At 39.1% G+C, this 17,835-nt stretch overlaps 1 protein-coding gene across 2 annotated transcripts in view; it reads right to left on the bottom strand.

Moving 5' to 3' along the window:
• Positions 1-6,846: 6,846 nt before the first annotated feature.
• Positions 6,847-17,835, bottom strand: part of mcc (MCC regulator of WNT signaling pathway) — a 161,603-nt gene continuing 150,614 nt past the window's right edge. For both annotated transcript variants that reach the window (XM_060837473.1, XM_060837481.1), the window contains one exon: positions 6,847-12,580. In XM_060837473.1, the coding sequence (XP_060693456.1) occupies positions 12,400-12,580 (181 nt within the window). In that variant the 3' untranslated portion in view covers positions 6,847-12,399. The remainder of the gene's footprint in view (positions 12,581-17,835) is intronic.

Raw genomic sequence — 17,835 nt, 5'->3', positions numbered from 1 at the left:
CCTCTTGAACTGTTTGACCTGTCCATTTTCCTTCCCACCTATCTGCTCCACCACCCTGACCAATCACTAGCATCCCCCACCTACATGTACCTATTGTCTTCCCAGCTACCTTCCCCCCCCCCCCCCCCACCCACACACACACACACACACACATATTCCTGATGAAGTGCTTATGCCCAAAACATCAAATCTCCTGCTCCTTGGATGCTGCCAGACCTGCTGTGCTTTTCCAACACTACACTTTTTCCAGGATAGTTTCTTTATAATGGTAAAAGAAGATCACCAGGTAAAATATGTTTAGCTGTGGAATCATGCTGGAGATAGCAGAAATAATAAATGATGATCTGTTGGTGATTGGTGGAATGGAGCTCGAGTTGGACAGAAGCGTCTGTTTCCATGCCGTATTTCTCTATGACCTACTTCAGAGGTGGGTGACAACACCTTTGAACAGGTCAGATTTGAAAATATCTGAAGTGTTGATGTTAGGGCCAGGAAACTGGTGAAGTGATTTAGGATATTGAAAGGCCAAGATAATACAGGGTATCCATCTTTAGGCTGATGTGATGCAAACATGACTTTTCACTTAAGTGCCAGCCAATAATTACTTCCCATAAGAGAAAATCTCACCATCACCCAATGACATTCACTGGCATTAGTATCACTAAATCCTCCATTATCAATACCATGGAAGATTAGCATTGATCAGAAACTGACTAGCTGTATAAGTACTATGGCTTCATGATATGAAGTAGCTTTGGCAAATAAGGAAAATCCGAAGGGATTCTACAAACACATTAAGGACAATGGAGTAATGAGGGAGAGAATAGGGCCCCTTAAAGATCAACAAGGCCACCTATGGGTGGAACCGCAGGAGATACTAAACGAGTACTGTGCATCAGTGTTTACTGTGGAGAAGGATGTGGAAGATAAAGAACGTGGAGAAGTAAATAGCAACATTTGAAAAAATTATGACAGAGATGGTAGTGCTGGATGTCTTAAAATGCACGAAAGTGAAAAAAATCCCCCAAACCTGATCAGATGTACCCTAGAATTTTGTGGGAAGCTAAGGAAGTGTTTGCTGGATGCCTTGCTGAAATATTTGTATCAATAGTCACAGGTGGGCTGCCAAAAGAATGGAGGTTGGCTAACATGGTGCCACTATTTAAGAAACATGGTAAGAAAAAGCCAGGGGCTTATAGGCTGGTGAGTCTGATATCAGTGGTGGACAATTTGTTGGAGGGAATCCTGATGGTCAGGATGTACATGTATTTGGAAAGGAAAGGACTGATTAGGGATAGTCAACACGGCTTTATGTATGGGAAATTGTCTTCCACTAACATGCTTAAGTCTTTAAAGGAAGTAACAAAGATTGATAAAAGCAAAGTGGTTGATGTGATCAATATAGACTTTAGTAAGGCGTTCAACAAGGTTCCTCATTTTAGATTGATTAATAAGGTTAGATCACATGGAATACAGGGAGAACTAGCTATTTGGATTCAGAACTAACTCAAAGGTAGCAGGTAGAGGGTAGTGGTGGAAGGTTGCTTTTCAGACTGGAGGCCTGTGACCAACAGTGTGCCACATGGATTGGTGCTGGGTCCACTGCTTTTCAGCATTTATATAAACGATGATGAACAATATAAGACATGGTTAGTAAATTTGCAGATGACACCAAAATTGGAGATGTGTGAACAGTGAAGAAGGTTACCTCAGAATACATTCAGATCTTGATCAGATTGACCAATGGGCTGAGGAGTGGCAGATGGAGTTAATTTAGATGAATATAAAGTGCTGCATTTTGGAAAAGCAAATCAGGGCAGGACTTATGCACTTAACGGGAAGGTCCTGGAGAGTGTTCTGAACAAAGAGACCTTGGAGTGCAGGTTCATAGTTCCTTGAAAGTGGAGTTGCAAGTAGACACGACAGTGAAGAATGCGTTTGGCACACTTGCCTCTACTGGTCAGTACACTGAGTACAGGAGTTGGGAGCTCATGTTGTGCCTGTACAGGACATTGGTTAGGCCACTTTTGAAATACTGCATGCAGTTCTGGTCTTCCTGTAAGAAGGATGTTGTGAAACTTGAAAGGGTTCAAAAATGATTAACAAGGATGTTGCTAAAGTCGGACGGTTTGAGATGTAGGGAGAGGCTGAATAGACTAAGATTATTTTCCCTGGACTATCAAAGGCTGAGGGGTGACCTTATAGAAGTTGATCAAATCATGAATAGAGTGAATAGCCAAGATCTTTTCCCTGGAGTGGGGGAGTCCAAAATTAGGTTTAAGATGACAGGAGAAAGATTTAAAGGGATCTAGGTGGCAACTTTTTCACACAGACGGTGTATGTGTGTACGGAATGAGCTGCCAAATGAAGCAGTGGAGGCTGGTACAATTACAACATTTAAAAGGCATCTGATGGGTATATGAATAGGAAGGTTTTAGAAGGATATGGGCCAAATGCTGGCAAATGGGACTAGACTAAAAGACTGAAATCTCAGTCTTGCCTAGTCCATCCAAGATAGGCAGATGTGGTGTGGCATTGCTCTGTGACATTCCAGAATGATTAAAAATTATAACGGTCTTTCCTGCTTCCACTCATATTCTTTATGTGCTCATTTTGCCATGAAACCTATCTCCTACTCCATTGAGTGCGGCGCTGGAAAAGCATAACCTCATAGGCAGCATCCCAGGAGGAGAGTCAACGTTTTCAGCAAAAGCTCTTCATCAGGAATGTGCCACACATTTCAGCGCCACACTTTTGACACTGATTTCCAGTCCTCACTTTCTCCTACTCCATTGAACCTATTTCCATTGAACAATGGCCCACCCATCTTTCTTTATTGATTCCTGTGTTAATTGATGTTAATAATCAGTCACACCCATCTTTCCTTCTTGGCTCCTGTGTTTGGAGACAGAATCCCTACAGTGGTAACTGGCTACTTGGCCCAACAAGTCCAAACCAACCCTCCGAACAGTAACCCACCCAGACTCATTCCCTTACCCTATTACGTGATACCTGACTAATGCATCTAACCTACACATCCGTGTATACTATGGGCAATTCAGCATGGCCAATTCACATAACCTGTGTATCTTTGAATGGTGGGAGGAAACCCACGCAGACACAGGGAGAATGTGCAAACTCCACACATAGTCACCAGAGGCTAGATTTGAACCCAGGTTCCTGGTGTTGTGAGGCAGCAGTGCTAACCACTAAGCCATCGTGCTGTCCAATATTGTTCATTAGTCACTCTTCAATGACACAATCCTTGATTCCATACATCTCCAAATTCTCCTTTCCTCTCAAGTCCTAAATATTGTTATCTTCGAAATCAGTGCTCGTCCCTTCAGAATATTATATTTAAATCTATTCAGGCAGGTTTCTAGACTAACCACAAGATCAAAACTGCTCTTATCAAAGTCACAAAAGACATCCTATTACTGTAGCAAAGATTAACTAACCCTCCATTCGGCCCTGAACCTAACTGCAACTTTTAGTATTGTTGACCATGTAATACTTTTCAATATCTCTTCATTGTCATCCATGTAGAAGGAACTGTATTCACCTGGCTAAACAATCATTCGCAATCACATTTTTTCCCAAGCACAGTGTGTCTCCAGTGTCTTTGGGTGGATTCATCTTTTTCTCTTAAAAAAAATACAGGCTCTCCTTTGTGATGTTTCATGATCCTAAGTGCTTTTAAATTCAAGACATTGCTTTTGTGGCAATAGTTACCAGATTTACCTGCATACTCTGAATCTACTCTGCTGTCCTTGAGTAAACAGTGCATCACTGGGTTGATATTCAACTGAAAAGTTGTGGCAATAACATTTTTGCACCATTAATCTTTTTAATTCATTTTGGGAGTGCTGACAAGGCAAGCATTTATTGATGATCCTTAGTTACTCTAGAGGATGTGGTGGTGAGCTTTCTCATTGAATTGCTGCAGTCCACGTGGGGTGAGGACACCTACAGTACTGTCAGAGATGGTGTCTAGGGCTTTGACCCATGACAATCAATGGCAATATGGTTCCAAGTCAGGATGATGTGATGCTCCTACATATCTGGTGTGCTTGTCCATCAATGAGATTGAAATCAGAGAATTAGAATGTGCTAATTAGAATAGATGGTACACACGCTGCCTCTGTGCATTGGTGGTGAAGTTTATGAATATCAAAGGTACTGGACAGACTACCAATCAAATGAGCCATTGCGTCTTGGATTATGTTGAGCTTTGTGCGTTTTCAGACGTTGCAAATATCCAGAGAGGTGACGAGTACTCCAGTACACTCGTAACTTGTGGACTTTATGGAGTCAGGTAGTGAATTGCTATAGAACGCCCAGCCTCTGACCTGCTCTTGTAACCACAGCATTTATCTGACTAACCTAACTCTTTCTCCATGTTTAAACTAAAACTGTAAATGAGTTCTGGATCAGTATGGCCCTGGCAAAATTCAAATTCAATTCAAAGTTCATAGGTTATCAGTAATTTGCTGATACTGTTGACAATAGACTAGATGGATTGCATTTACAAACAATGAGACCATAACATTTATTCTATACCCCTGGCCAAATTTCCACTTTATTGGATTACCTACATTCTAGCTATACAGAAACACGAATTGGCAAGAAATAAAGGTTCATTATGGCACAGAAGGCTTCAGCACAACAGCTGGAATAATATTAGGACTCATTAATGTCACTCTATCCTTTTTTGTTCTTGCCTCAAGGATGAGCATCTATGATGGTAGAAACCTTAGGATGTAGCCAAGACAGATCAGCCAATCAGTACTCTGGCTGCAGATGATTGATGCTTACCATCATCGAGGATGGGATGTTCACAGAGCCCTCTCCTCCAAAGTTCTTCATTTGTCTTTAAGCATTTATATGGAAGTTTAAAACTACAGAACCTTGATTTGAGCCAGTGAATTGTGATTACTTAACTTTACTAACTGCTTCAAATATTTCACATGCGTATGCTGCAGCTCTACCAAGTTGACAACTCATGTCTCAGCATGCCTGCTGCTACCCTGCACTCATTGAATAAGGGTTGATTACCTGCCTTGATGGTAATAATACTGAGGTCATAAATCATTGCATCCCTACAGTGAAGATACAAGCCTTTTCACCAGAGACTGCAGCAGACCCAGTCCCCCACCATATCCTGTAACCCTGCATGGAGCATAGCTAATTCCCTTAACCTACATATCCTTAAACACTATGGGGCAATTTAGCATAGCCGATCCACCTAATCTACACATCTTTGGACTGTGAAAGGAAACCACAACCACCAATGGAAAGCCACACAGACATAAGAACGCGCAAACGCCATAGTCACCCAAGACTGAAATTCAAGCCGCAGCCTTAGAGCTGTGAGGCATCAACATTAACCACTGTGTCATCCATGGTGAATATTCTGAAAGACGGCCACTGGACCTGAAACATTAATTCTGCTTTCCCTCCAGAGATGCTGCCAAACCTGTTGAGTGTTGCAGCAAATTCTGTTATTTGTGTGTATAGAATATTCTTCTGGTTGATCTATTCTAAACCTGTGTCAATCAGTACACTGCTAATGTCACCCAACAAAATCAGGGATCGCTTTCATGAAGGAATTTAATTTCCATGAGGACCTTGCAGTGATCATTCATATGCCAGAGTTCAATCTGGCATTTATCCTTCAGGACTGAGACAGCTTGATCAATAAGTATAATTTGCAACCCTTGATGAGGGAGACTGAAGTTACCTATCCAGACTGCATTCTGTGCCACTTGTGAACAGTGGTGACCGATACAGACTGATCAATCAGCCAAGGAACGGTGATAAGTGGTAATCAATAAGAGGTTTTCAAACACTAACGTTGAAACTAATAGGATTGTTTTTCAGGATCCGCGTGTAATCTGATGGCACTGCATAGATTGACTTTACATCCATTTCTTCTAACTTATGTACTACTGTGCCCTATCAGTGGGATAGGACATAAAAGATTAGGTGTCTGCTAACTTTCCTAATTTTGGCATGTCAGTAGATGTTGCTGAGAATCACTTTGCAGGGTTACTGTACTGACATAGCTTCAACCTAGGTATTGAACTCATCTGAGTTGTCCATCCATTTTTTCTCTCTCATTAAACTTCTTTACACCGGCTTGATGTAGCCAAGAGACTTGGTAGGCCCTTTTTAAGAGAGGTGTCCTTGAGGGATTAGATTACTTACAGTGTGGAAACAGGCCCTTCGGCCCAACAAGTCCACACCGACCCGCCGAAGCGCAACCCACCCATACCCCTACATATACCCCTTACCTAACACTACGGGCAATTTAGCATGGCCATTTCACTTGACCCGCACGTCTTTGGACTGTGGGAGGAAACCGGAGCACCCAGAGGAAACCCACGCAGACACGGGGAGAACGTGCAAACTCCACACAGTCAGTCGCCTGAGGCAGGAATTGAACCCAGGTCCCTGGCGCTGTGAGGCAGCAGTGCTAACCACTGTGCCACCGTGCCGCCCGTGTCCTTCCTTTAATGCCCTTTGTGAATTAGCTGAGGTCTTTTCCAAAAATCTGTCTATTTCATTGTCACTTATATTCATAGTTAATTAAATAAATTTGGAATAGAAAATCTAAATTCACAAACTGCTATTGCAAAATTTGAACTCAAACCAGATTACTAGGTTCTGAACTATGAATTCAAGATTATAATCCATATGATATTATACACACAGGTGATCAAATAAAGATTTCCAACAGACATGTACAAATCTCAATATTAAATTATTAGGACTAAAATTTGTCAATAAAAGTATTTATTCTACATACAAGATCTTTTGGAAAATAATAGTATAAATGTATCTTCATATAAATAAATGCAGAGTTTGTACAATTTTTTATAAAACAAATTGTTTTACATTTTACAGCAACTAGGAAAACTATAAAGTCAAACAGTTACAAACTTAAATAGGAGGATATACAAATCATAACCCTCAAAAGATAAGAGGTATTTAAGTTCTCAGAAATCAAATCAGGCCGATCTGGAACAACTTAATATGATTTAGGCACTAGCCATTTGGAAATTTTACATGTAAATATAATCCAAAAATCTTGTTAAAAACAGCTGTGCAAGTTACTGTAAGTGAGAAGGTAAGTCAATAGTGCTGTCATATATTTAACATCCTGGCTTGTGACATTCCTCATATTATCTGTCCAGGTTCCACATTCAGAATTTTCTTCCCCTCCCCGCATACCCCCTTCCAAAGAAAATCCTTCACAACTTTACAACACAGGGTTCAATAAAGCGAAGTGGTATTCGACTGACTAGACATAATCCTAAACACATAATACTGTACACACGGCCCAAAGAGAAATGCATATCAACTTACTTGTGATTCTCAAAGTCATCCATTTTTCTTGTTTCATGATTTTAACTTTGATCAGAGATAAACTGGGGAGAGATGCTAAGTTTTGAAATGCCACTTTGATGAAGATAGCCATATTCAATTCATAAACTCATTTCAGAATGAATTTCCTTTAGTATTCAAGATTCTCTTTCCTATTTCAGTCAAACGATATGTTCCTTCTAGTGGCTCTCAGAATATCTACATTATACTATGAATAGGAGCTCCTGTCTTCTATATTACATGTGAAAATTAAGTGACATATATATATGAATCATGCTCAGGGAAATAAATAATTCTCCTGTTATTTTACCACATACTACTTTTAAATGATAAATTAAGAAAAGTTGCTTTTGCAGTAATTTACAAATATTTTAAATAATTGTGTGTAAAAAAACACAACATTCAAACTCTTTGGAACGTACTGGACAGTTACTAAAATGAAAGCAGAACTGAAACATGTGGTTATATGTATCCATCTTTAATCAAACAAAGTATATTCTGTGAGCACCTGTTATAAGTAATTCTTTGGGCCAGGACACCCTAATAATTATATCCTATAAGCTTTAATCCTTCTGACTACAAGAACATCTATTATAAGGTTTGCGAAATAAACTAACACTTTCCTTACAATAGTTGTAACATTGTCTTAAACTTATGCACAAATACATGTTTATTGTAAAGACAGGACAAATAAGACATTCTCAGATCTTTATTCCTCTCAAGAGAAAATAGACATATGCTTGCGTTTGATATAGAAAATAGGGTCTTCAGGATATCTTGTTTTTAAAAGAAATTACTATACTTATAAAAAAGCGCAGTTGAAAATTCACACTTATTTGTGAATGTTAACTTATTCAAAATTGTATTTGAATAGATGGTGATAGGACCAGCCGGTCTTAACATCAGGGTATAAACACTAATTTGCCGTGGGTATATCTTTTGCAGCAGGCCTCTACAGTACAGTAGCCATTTGTCTAGTGATCAGTTACAATTGCTAGAAAAGTGATGTATTAATGTTATTTTTGATTTAGTTTTGCTGAAGAACGGTCAAATGTTGGCTTCAAAGTAGAGAATTCGATGAACTGCTTCATGTGACAGCAATATTCACTTAATTTCTTTTCCATTTTTAGTGTTTCAATTTTAAAAATAAACTTAACAACAATAATAATACAAAGCAAAGGCAAATAATCATCTTAATCCATTCATCCCTTCTACGGCACTTGAAGCAGATTATGTAACTATTTACATGATTGCTGTTTGTGGCAACTTGCTGAGCATAAATTGGATTGGTATTCCCTTCCAATATATTTTATTGGTGATAAAGCGTTTTGGATATTGTGAGATCATGAAAGCTATAATAAAGCACAAGTTCCTTCTTTATTAAATAGGGTATTACAATTATACAAGGAGCTCGCAGACTCAAAATCAAAAATCATAATTACCAGAACAGTTTTCTTTCTTTGGAAGGCCTTTAGAAGCTTAGCAGATTTTGATCTATTGCAAACTAAGAGCAGTGGGATTACATTATAATAGTCAGAATAGAAATGACTGTCCATCCAGATATGGCAAGGTCAAAGAGACTAGATAATTATGGCTTTATTTTGTGTGATCATCTCTAATATCCTGATTGATGTAAAGTTTATATGTGGATCTCAGTTTCTCAAAGATATTAAAATAAGGAAGGTCCACTGAGGAGACTTTCCAGTGCGGGCAGCACTTGGTTTGAATAAATTTAACTAAGCGATTTTTCTCTATCATTTGAAATTTGTATAATCATTACTTCTGTACAACTATGACTGCATTTCGCCAGCATTAATTACCCAGTCTTACTGCCCCTGAGATGATGTTGGGGAGCTTATTTCTTGAACTACTGCACATCAATTCACAAATAATATGTTTCCATTAATGGAGATAATAGAAACCTGCAGAAAATATCAATGCCAAAATGTATAATGGAGTCTTCAAAACCTTTTGCAATATTAGTTTCTGGGACTAAACAAAAGAATGTATCTTACGAAATAAATACCTGAACTTTTAGTTTACTTGAATTCAAAATTCCCAAATCAGAGTACAAGTTTTAATTTCTGGAGCTTTAACTCCTACATCCTTTAACAATACGATGCAAATTCTCCAAAAACACCTTAAAAATAATGTCAATAGTGTTTGACAGATCCACTTGTCAATGTGGAAGTGATTTTACTATAGCTAATTGAAAATTACATGATTAAAAAGTTGGAAAGAAGGGCCATGTTGATGTACACTACAATTTTCCTATAACGTTTGGGTTTCCATTTCTGTGATTATTTAGCCAGAATATGAAGAATTAGCAAATTAAATCAGTAATTACAGAATTTGGTACAAATAAAATCAATGTGATCAGCTACTAATTGCTTAACGTTCAACAATATCAGATTATTTTGGTTCAGAAAATGAATACCCAAACCCAATACCACCTGCTATGGTAACTGGTACCATTCTAGCAAAATGATTAATTGAAGAGTCATGAACAATTCTATTTGTCTTTTTAACCACAAAGTAGTTCCCATTCTGTAGGCAGTTAATATGGACTGGTTGATTTTAAATTGTGGGTGGGATACAGTACTTTAGTATTCATACAAAACATTGATTTACTAAATATAAATGTAGTCCAGAGAGATCACAGACATTTTTTCCAGTTATTTCTTCCCTGGTTCTACATCAGTATTACATGAAACACCTTGGGCTGAATTTTCCATTTTTGGTTTGCTCAATTCTGAGTTACATCAAGTTCTTGAGGTTTTCATCATAAGACCTAGCGGGTTTTATGACTGCATCTTAGTAAACTCATGTTAACTACCCATGTCCATGGCATTCCTTAAATCTGATTCCAGCTCCAAGTCAGCACATGCTATTACCAGAAACAATGGGCAAGTCAGCAGATATTCCAGAATTCACTGGTAAATCGTGTGCCTGCAAAAAGCCATTCCGCACCTGGACACTTATTGTCAGTCCAGAGCTACCCAGCATGGTTCCTGATTTGTCCTGGACACAGCAGATAGAAATTGTAACCCCACGTTATCAGTAGGGACCTGGAGGTCCTGCTGGCAGAAGTGACATACGTATTTTTCCCTCTTCCTTAAGAGCCAGCGTTTATGGCCACATCACAAGACTATGCCAGAATATGTCCAAGATTATTGGGTTAAAACAAACTCAACCATCTGGAGGAATTCACAGCAATGTAGAAAGGAGGTCAGTGATCTTCTCCACCCCACCAGTGTAACTGCCACTATCTTCTCTTCATACCTCACATTCATTATCTCTGCTACTGAACTCACCTCCAAAGGCTCATTCTTTGCCACTCTCACTAATGGCTGAAGCATCTTACTTCACTTTCTGGCACACACCACTAATCTTGCATGCTTTCAACACTGCTTAATTACTTGGTCAGGGTATCTTCCTAGCTGCACCAAAAGTAGCAGCTCTATCACCCACTTTTATCCCCTTTAATACCTACCTCATTCTCATTCCAGGAAGAAATTAGCCCATAATAAATTAGAAAGAGTTAAGATAGGTGATGGGCTACCTAACATTTGGGTCCACATCCCTTTTCAAAGGTTCCGAGCACTGACTGCCGGAGTGACTAGCTGTCTGTTTCCAAGCACCCAGAACTGGTATTGGACTTACTGTGCTTAGACCCCAGACTGAAGACTGCCCCTTGATTGAGGCCTGCTGACAACTATGACAAATTTGCATGCCTTTGGGTCCACATTAAACAGCACAACAAGATAGCATGATCATAAGATTGTCTCTCTGGCTGAGGGGGAAAAAGCACAAAAAGGCAAAGATGCTGTGAATATCCAGGTATGTCTGAAGGGTGAGCACTGTATAACCAAGTAGACAGTCTAGACACGTAGCCTGAGTCAATCCGTGAGCTGGGTGATGTCCTTAAGTGTGTAATGTCCTTGTTGCAGCAATACAATGATAGTTGTTGGTGTACTTAAGGGTAGAAACATACTGTAAGTAGATCACAGATGTTCCATATGGGTTCTTAGAGACTGGTACATCAGATATCAATGTTGGAAGACATGTTGCATGTACTCGGTTCATAGAGCATGCCCTGAGATGCTGATGCCCTGTTTCCAACATGGCAGTCCTTTGGAGACAAGTGACGAGCTGAATTTGCCAGATACCCACTTTGATTTTCATGCTGAAATTTCTTGGCATCTAGCTTGTTTGGCACATTTGGCAAGACAGGAAACCAAATATTAATGAAACCAGTTGTACCATTAACAATACACTTAATAAGCAATAATTCCCTTCATTGGCAACCGATCGCTTCCTTGCAAGAAACTAGCCACATTCCTTGTGGAAACTGATATGATGGAGTGAGATGGGCCTTGCTGGACTTTGCACTCGATTCTGCCACAAATCTTGCTACAGCCTACATCACCCTAAGATTCCAGTCTTCACCATAAGAATTAATTTACATGGTGTTTATCTTGACAATGGTAGTACTGCAGCCTCACGTATTATGAAAATGGTTAAACAGTTTTGCTAGAACATATTTGTAATTTTCATGAACTTAATAGAACATTAATGATGGTGAAAAATTATCTCCCAGCAGCATCTATTAAACTTTATATTTTTTGCTGTATAATTTTGTGTCTATTTGATACAACTTAATGGTAACATATAGCCACATGTAAAGCAATTCCAAAAGTCAATTTGCTGTATTTGGACAGTATTTAAAAATTCATGTTCTTTTAGAGATGTAAATATATTTAGGAATGAAGCGGGCTCAGCTAATGACTGACTTACTGATGGCCCATATTTGGTCCAATACCACTATTATTCTTATGACATAATAGTTCCTCAAGAAATGTTAAGCTAGTGCTTTACATGTGGGAACTGCATACGTTCATACTGATCAGAAGAAAGGTGTCATTTCACTTTTCCCAGCCTCATTTTTAAAATCTTCGGCATCGATGTGGCAGAGCTGATGAATCACATCATCAGTACCATCAGCATGTATTCTTAGAGTGATGTCTCATTTGTTTGAGGTCTAGAGTTTTCCTCCTCCAGTAATGCAATTCTCTGTTTTAGCATTCTTACTTGAGTTTCATGTCTCTCCACCATTGCCATCATTTGTGCTTCCAGTTTTTTCAATTTATTTTGATGTTTCTTCTTTGCTTTCTCATAGGCTGCGACTAAATTACTACAATAAAAAAAGTCAAAACAATTTACAAATTGTAAATAAGACATTATTATCTTGCTTTGTAAGGATCAGATTTATCCTGTCAAGTATGTATTGCTGATGACAATCTTTTGTTTTCATATTTTTAGACTGATTACATTACTTATTACAATATAGAAGGATGCAAAAGTGAAAAAATAAACCTTGAGTATTTATAAAAAGTAAAATCAAATTTGTTAACTTGTTCAAACAAAATATAATTTCGCCTTTTTTAAATGTTGTACTTAGAAAGACTTAAATCAAGAAAGTTTTACCCAGCTAAAACAACAACTAAGGCTCACCAGTGAAACCCCATTCTTATTCATTCATTTGGTCTTCCTTCCATAACAATGTACAATCCTGAGTTAAGGCAATGCCAAATTAATGTGATAGAGTCTAATATTAAAGACAGCCAAAATCTGTTGAATAGATGGAATAGAGAGGCTGAATAAGCTGGCACTATTTTTCCCAGAGTGTTGGAGGCTGAGGGGTGACCTTCGAGAGGTTAATAAAATCATGAGGGGCAGTGGATAAGGTAAATAATTAAGATCTTTTCCCTGATGTGGGGGAGTCCAAATTAGACAGCATAGGCTTAAAGTGAGGGGGGGAAAACATATAAAAGGGACCTAAGGGGCAACTTTTCCATGCAGAGGGTGATGTGTGTATAGAATGAGCTGCCAGAGGAAGTGGTGGAAGGTGAGACAATTACAACATTTAAAAGGCATCTGAATGGGTACATGAATAGGAAGGGTTGAGTGTGTTATTGGCCAAATGCTGGGAAATGGGACGAGATTTATATCAGATATCTGGTTAGCATGGACAGTTGGACAGAAGGGTCTGATTCCATGCTGCACATCTCTAGGACACTGCGATTTTTCAAAATCAATTATTTGCTCAATTTTCTTAACTGCTGCAAATGATTCTGGTCTGTAATTGCATTTTGTAACAATATCTTTCTGTACGTTTATGAGTAATAGCTCAGAGAATCCACCTTCTACTATTGCAAAATTTCAAGCAATTTCCTATCCCTTTTTAGAGAGAAAAAAAATCAGCATTTATAAACACAACTATTTACATATCAGTATAAGTATCTCCAGCTTCCACCATAACCAGGATTGACTTTTTGCTTATGTTGTTTCGTTGAGAAGTATTTGGTTGGTTTCACTTTTGCCTTCCTAAATCACAGCCCAAACATTCAAAACTCTAGCCCCTGGTTCTGAAATTTCTGGACTTTGATTCACAAAAACATACCACAGGGTCAAGTCTTACAAGTTGGCATATGAAAAGAACACCTTTTGTTTAGGACAAACATCATGAGATTGACGTTTACGCAAGTTTATCCAATATCTTTCTCTTAAACTGAAGCACAGTTTTTATTATGGAAAGCATTGCCTTTGGATAGTTTTATTGCTTATATGAAGCAGACATTATAGAAGTTATAGAAAGCTAGGAAATAATTTCATCTACCATTTATGCAAAGAAAGAGAAATAAAAAATAATAGCTTTTATATTAAACTCACTACAATAATGCTAAAAATCACAACACCAGATTACAGCCCAACAGGTATATCTGGAAGCACTAGCTTTCGAAGCACTGATCCTTCATCAGGTGGTTGTGGAGTATTTGACTACAACAATGCTGTGCAACTGGTCCATAACTACAAGCACTGGAGAAGTAGAATCTATCTTGATGAAATTTTGATTATACATGAAATAACACTGCAGAAGAATAAAGATACTGATGACGACTGTGTATTTTGAATTCTTAAGATTTATTTTCAACGTTTTAAAGACTTTTGTCCTGTCCTGTCTCAGTATCAACTGTGTAGAAAGTAAATTTAATTCAAGCAGGTCAACCTATAGGAGCTAATTTCCTGGTGCACAGGAACACCTTACTTCCATCAGACTATGATAAGACACGTGAGTACTCAATGATTGATAGGACATTAGAAAGGTCAGAGGAAATGAGTGTTCATAGAGTGTTTGTTCATAGATTCTTGAAGGTGGCAGGACAGGTTCATACAGTTGTTAAGGTGCATGTGAAATGCTTGCTTTATCAGTTGTGACATAGATTCTAAGAGTAGGGAAGTCAGGTTGGAGTTGTACAGAACTTTGGTTAGGCCACAGCTGGAGCATTATGTGTAGTTTTGGTATTGGCTGTATTGGAAGGATATGATTGCACTGGAAAGGTTGCAAAGGAGATTCACCAGCATGATGTCTGGACTGAATCATTTTAGCAAGGAGGGGCTGGAGATGTTCAGGTTGTTTTCTTTGGAGCAGAGAGGTTTGAGGGGGTCCTGATGGAGTTGTATAAAAGACTATTAGTGACATGAACAGGATGAATAGAAAGCAGCTGTTTTCCTTAGTCAAAGGATTAATAACAAGAGGGATGATTGACAGGCTTCCTGCCGTACAGTGGGGAAAGCCTGTGACACAAGGCTGTGAGAAGGAATAGGGCTCGTGATTGAAGAGGAGGGGTCTATGATGTTGGAGTGCAGTTACTAGCGGTGTACCACAGGGATCTGTTTTGGGACCGTTGCTGTTTGTCATCTTTATAAATGATCTAGAGGAGGGGCTTGAAAGCTGGGTGAGCAAATTTGCGGATGACACAAAGGTCGGTGGAGTTGTGGACAGTGAAGAAGGATGTGGCAGATTACAGCGGGATATAGATAGGTTGCAGAGCTGGGCAGAAAGGTGGCAGATGGAATTCAATGTAGCTAAGTATGAAGTCATTCACTTTGGTAGGAGTAACAAGAAGATGGATTACTGGGCTAATGGTAGGCTACTTGGTAGTGTGGATGAGCAGAGGGATCTTGGTGTCCATGTACACAGATCTCTGAAAGTTGCCACCCAGGTAAATAGTGCTGTGAGGAAGGCATATGGTGTACTGGGCTTTATTGGTAGAGGAATTGAGTTCCGGAGTCCTGAGGTCATGTTGCAGTTGTATAAGACTCTGGTGCGGCCTCATCTGGAGTATTGTGTGCAGTTTTGGTCGCCATACTATAGGAAGGATGTGGAGGCATTGGAACGAGTGCCGAGGAGGTTTACCAGGATGTTGCCTGGCATGGTAGGAAGATCGTATGAGGAAAGGCTGAGGCAATTGGGCCTGTTCTCATTGGAGAAAAGAAAGTTTAGGGGAGATTTGATAGAGGTGTATAAGATGATTAGGGGTTTAGATAGGGTAGACACTGAGAACCTTTTACCGCTAATGGAGTCAGCTGTTACTAGGGGACACAGCTTTAAATTAAGGGGTGGTAGGTATAGGACAGATGTTAGGGGTAGATTCTTTACGCAGCGGGTTGAGAGTTCATGGAATGCCCTGCCAATAGCAGTGGTGAACTCTCCCTCTTTATGGTCATTTAAGCAGGCATTGGATAGGCATATGGAAGTTATTGGGCTAGTGTAGGTTAGGTAGGATTTGGTCGGCACAACATTGAGGGCCGAAGGGCCTGTACTGCGCTGTATTTTTCTATGTTCTATGTGGCAGCAGGAAAGATCAGTGATGCGGAGGGGGGGGGGGGGTTTAGAAGAGAAGAGAGGTAGACTGGAGTAGATGGACAGTAAAAGTACGGAGGTCTTACTGCAGCTGTACAAAGCCTTAGTGAGTATTACAGACAGTTTTGGTCCCTTTACTTGAAGAGGCATTCAGCTGCATTGGAGGTTCACTGGATGGATTCCAGGAATCAGAGGTTTGACGTATGGAGAGAGATTCGGCAGTTTGGGTTTATACTCTAGAGTTTAGAGTAATAAGAGGAGATCTAATTAAGGTGTATATAGTACTAAAGAGCATTGACACAGTGTAGAAAAGATATTCCCTTAGGTGGAGCAATCTAGAACGTGATATCTTAGTTTTAGGTTAAGGTGTAATAGTGGAGGAGAAAATACTTCTCTCGAAAGATCCTGAATCTGTGGAATTCATTACCTCAGACTATGATGGACACCAGGGCCTTGAGTAAATTTAAGGAGGGAAATAGACAGATTTTTAATTAGTAATAGGTTGAAGGATTATGGAGAGTAGATAGGAAAGTGGAGCTAAGGCCAAGATGAGATAGCCATGATTGTATTGAATGGCAGAGTAAGCTTGAGGGGCTGAACTGCCTACTCCTTCTCCTACTTCTTACATAAAAACAGGAAGGTGATATTAAATTAATGTAGAAACACCTTAAATACTGTTTGCAATTTCAGTGTATCAAATAGGAAAAATATATGAAAGCACTCAGGGTCTACAACAACAGAGTGGATGAGCATCATCCTCAACACCAAGGAACTTTCAAAAGAGAGGAGATAAAAACACTGGTGAAACTTCAGAAAGGGTTTACAAGAATATTATGACACATTGAGACAAAAGTTGGAGCAGATTGGGATTTTCTTCTGGGAAAGCAAACATATGAGGCCTGGTAGAAAGCTTCAAAACGCTGAAGTAGTTTGATAGGGTGGATGTGGATTTTAAAAAAAAATTTAAGGCAATTCCCGAACAAGGAGGTTTAAATAAAACACAACCAGTAATAATTCAAAACACACTATTATTTTTCACAGATAATTGCAAAAATGTGGCTTACTTCTGTATTGTACAATTTATGCAATCGAATGCATGTTTAGTTTAGATTCTGGGTCTTATAGTCTTCTGCTCTGAGCAGATGGAGTATCTCTCCTTGTATTTACATTATTGTATCATAAAAGGGTCAAAACTGGAGACACACTAAACACTGGATTTTTAATTCTGTTAAAGACAAGGAAACTGTATTGAGTAGCATTAATGTACAGTGACTGCCTGGAACGGATATCAACAGGATTCAAATTGGAAGCAAACACAATTGGTAGCAACGTGGTACAGTTAGGTTCACACTAAACTTGAAAAACATAGTAGAAAGTATGCCATTCAGCCTACTGAGCCTGCACCCATTCAACAAGGTCATTGTTGACCTTACCATCTCCACGTTCCTCCTTTTTTCCCCAGAAAGAACCTAAGATCTTTCAATAAGGTTGCTCTCAGTCTTCTAAACTCCCGTGAACACATGCTCATTTACTCGAGCTTTCTTCAAGTAAATCCCTCCACACTTGGGATCAACTTAATGAACTTTCTCTAAACTACCTCTAATGCCAATACGTTTTTCCTTCGATTAAGGGACCAGCCTGTTCACAGGATTTAGGCATGGTCTAACCAGTGCCTTGTACACTTTCAGCAAGACTATTTCTGCACATTATTTCTATTGAAATAAAGTCAATCATATCATCTT

This window comes from Hemiscyllium ocellatum, chromosome 2 (assembly GCF_020745735.1).
Source record: "Hemiscyllium ocellatum isolate sHemOce1 chromosome 2, sHemOce1.pat.X.cur, whole genome shotgun sequence".
In the NCBI taxonomy this organism is placed as follows: domain Eukaryota; kingdom Metazoa; phylum Chordata; class Chondrichthyes; order Orectolobiformes; family Hemiscylliidae; genus Hemiscyllium; species Hemiscyllium ocellatum.
The sequence above is the reverse complement of the archived record's forward strand: the minus strand, read 5'-3'. Positions and strand labels throughout refer to the sequence as shown.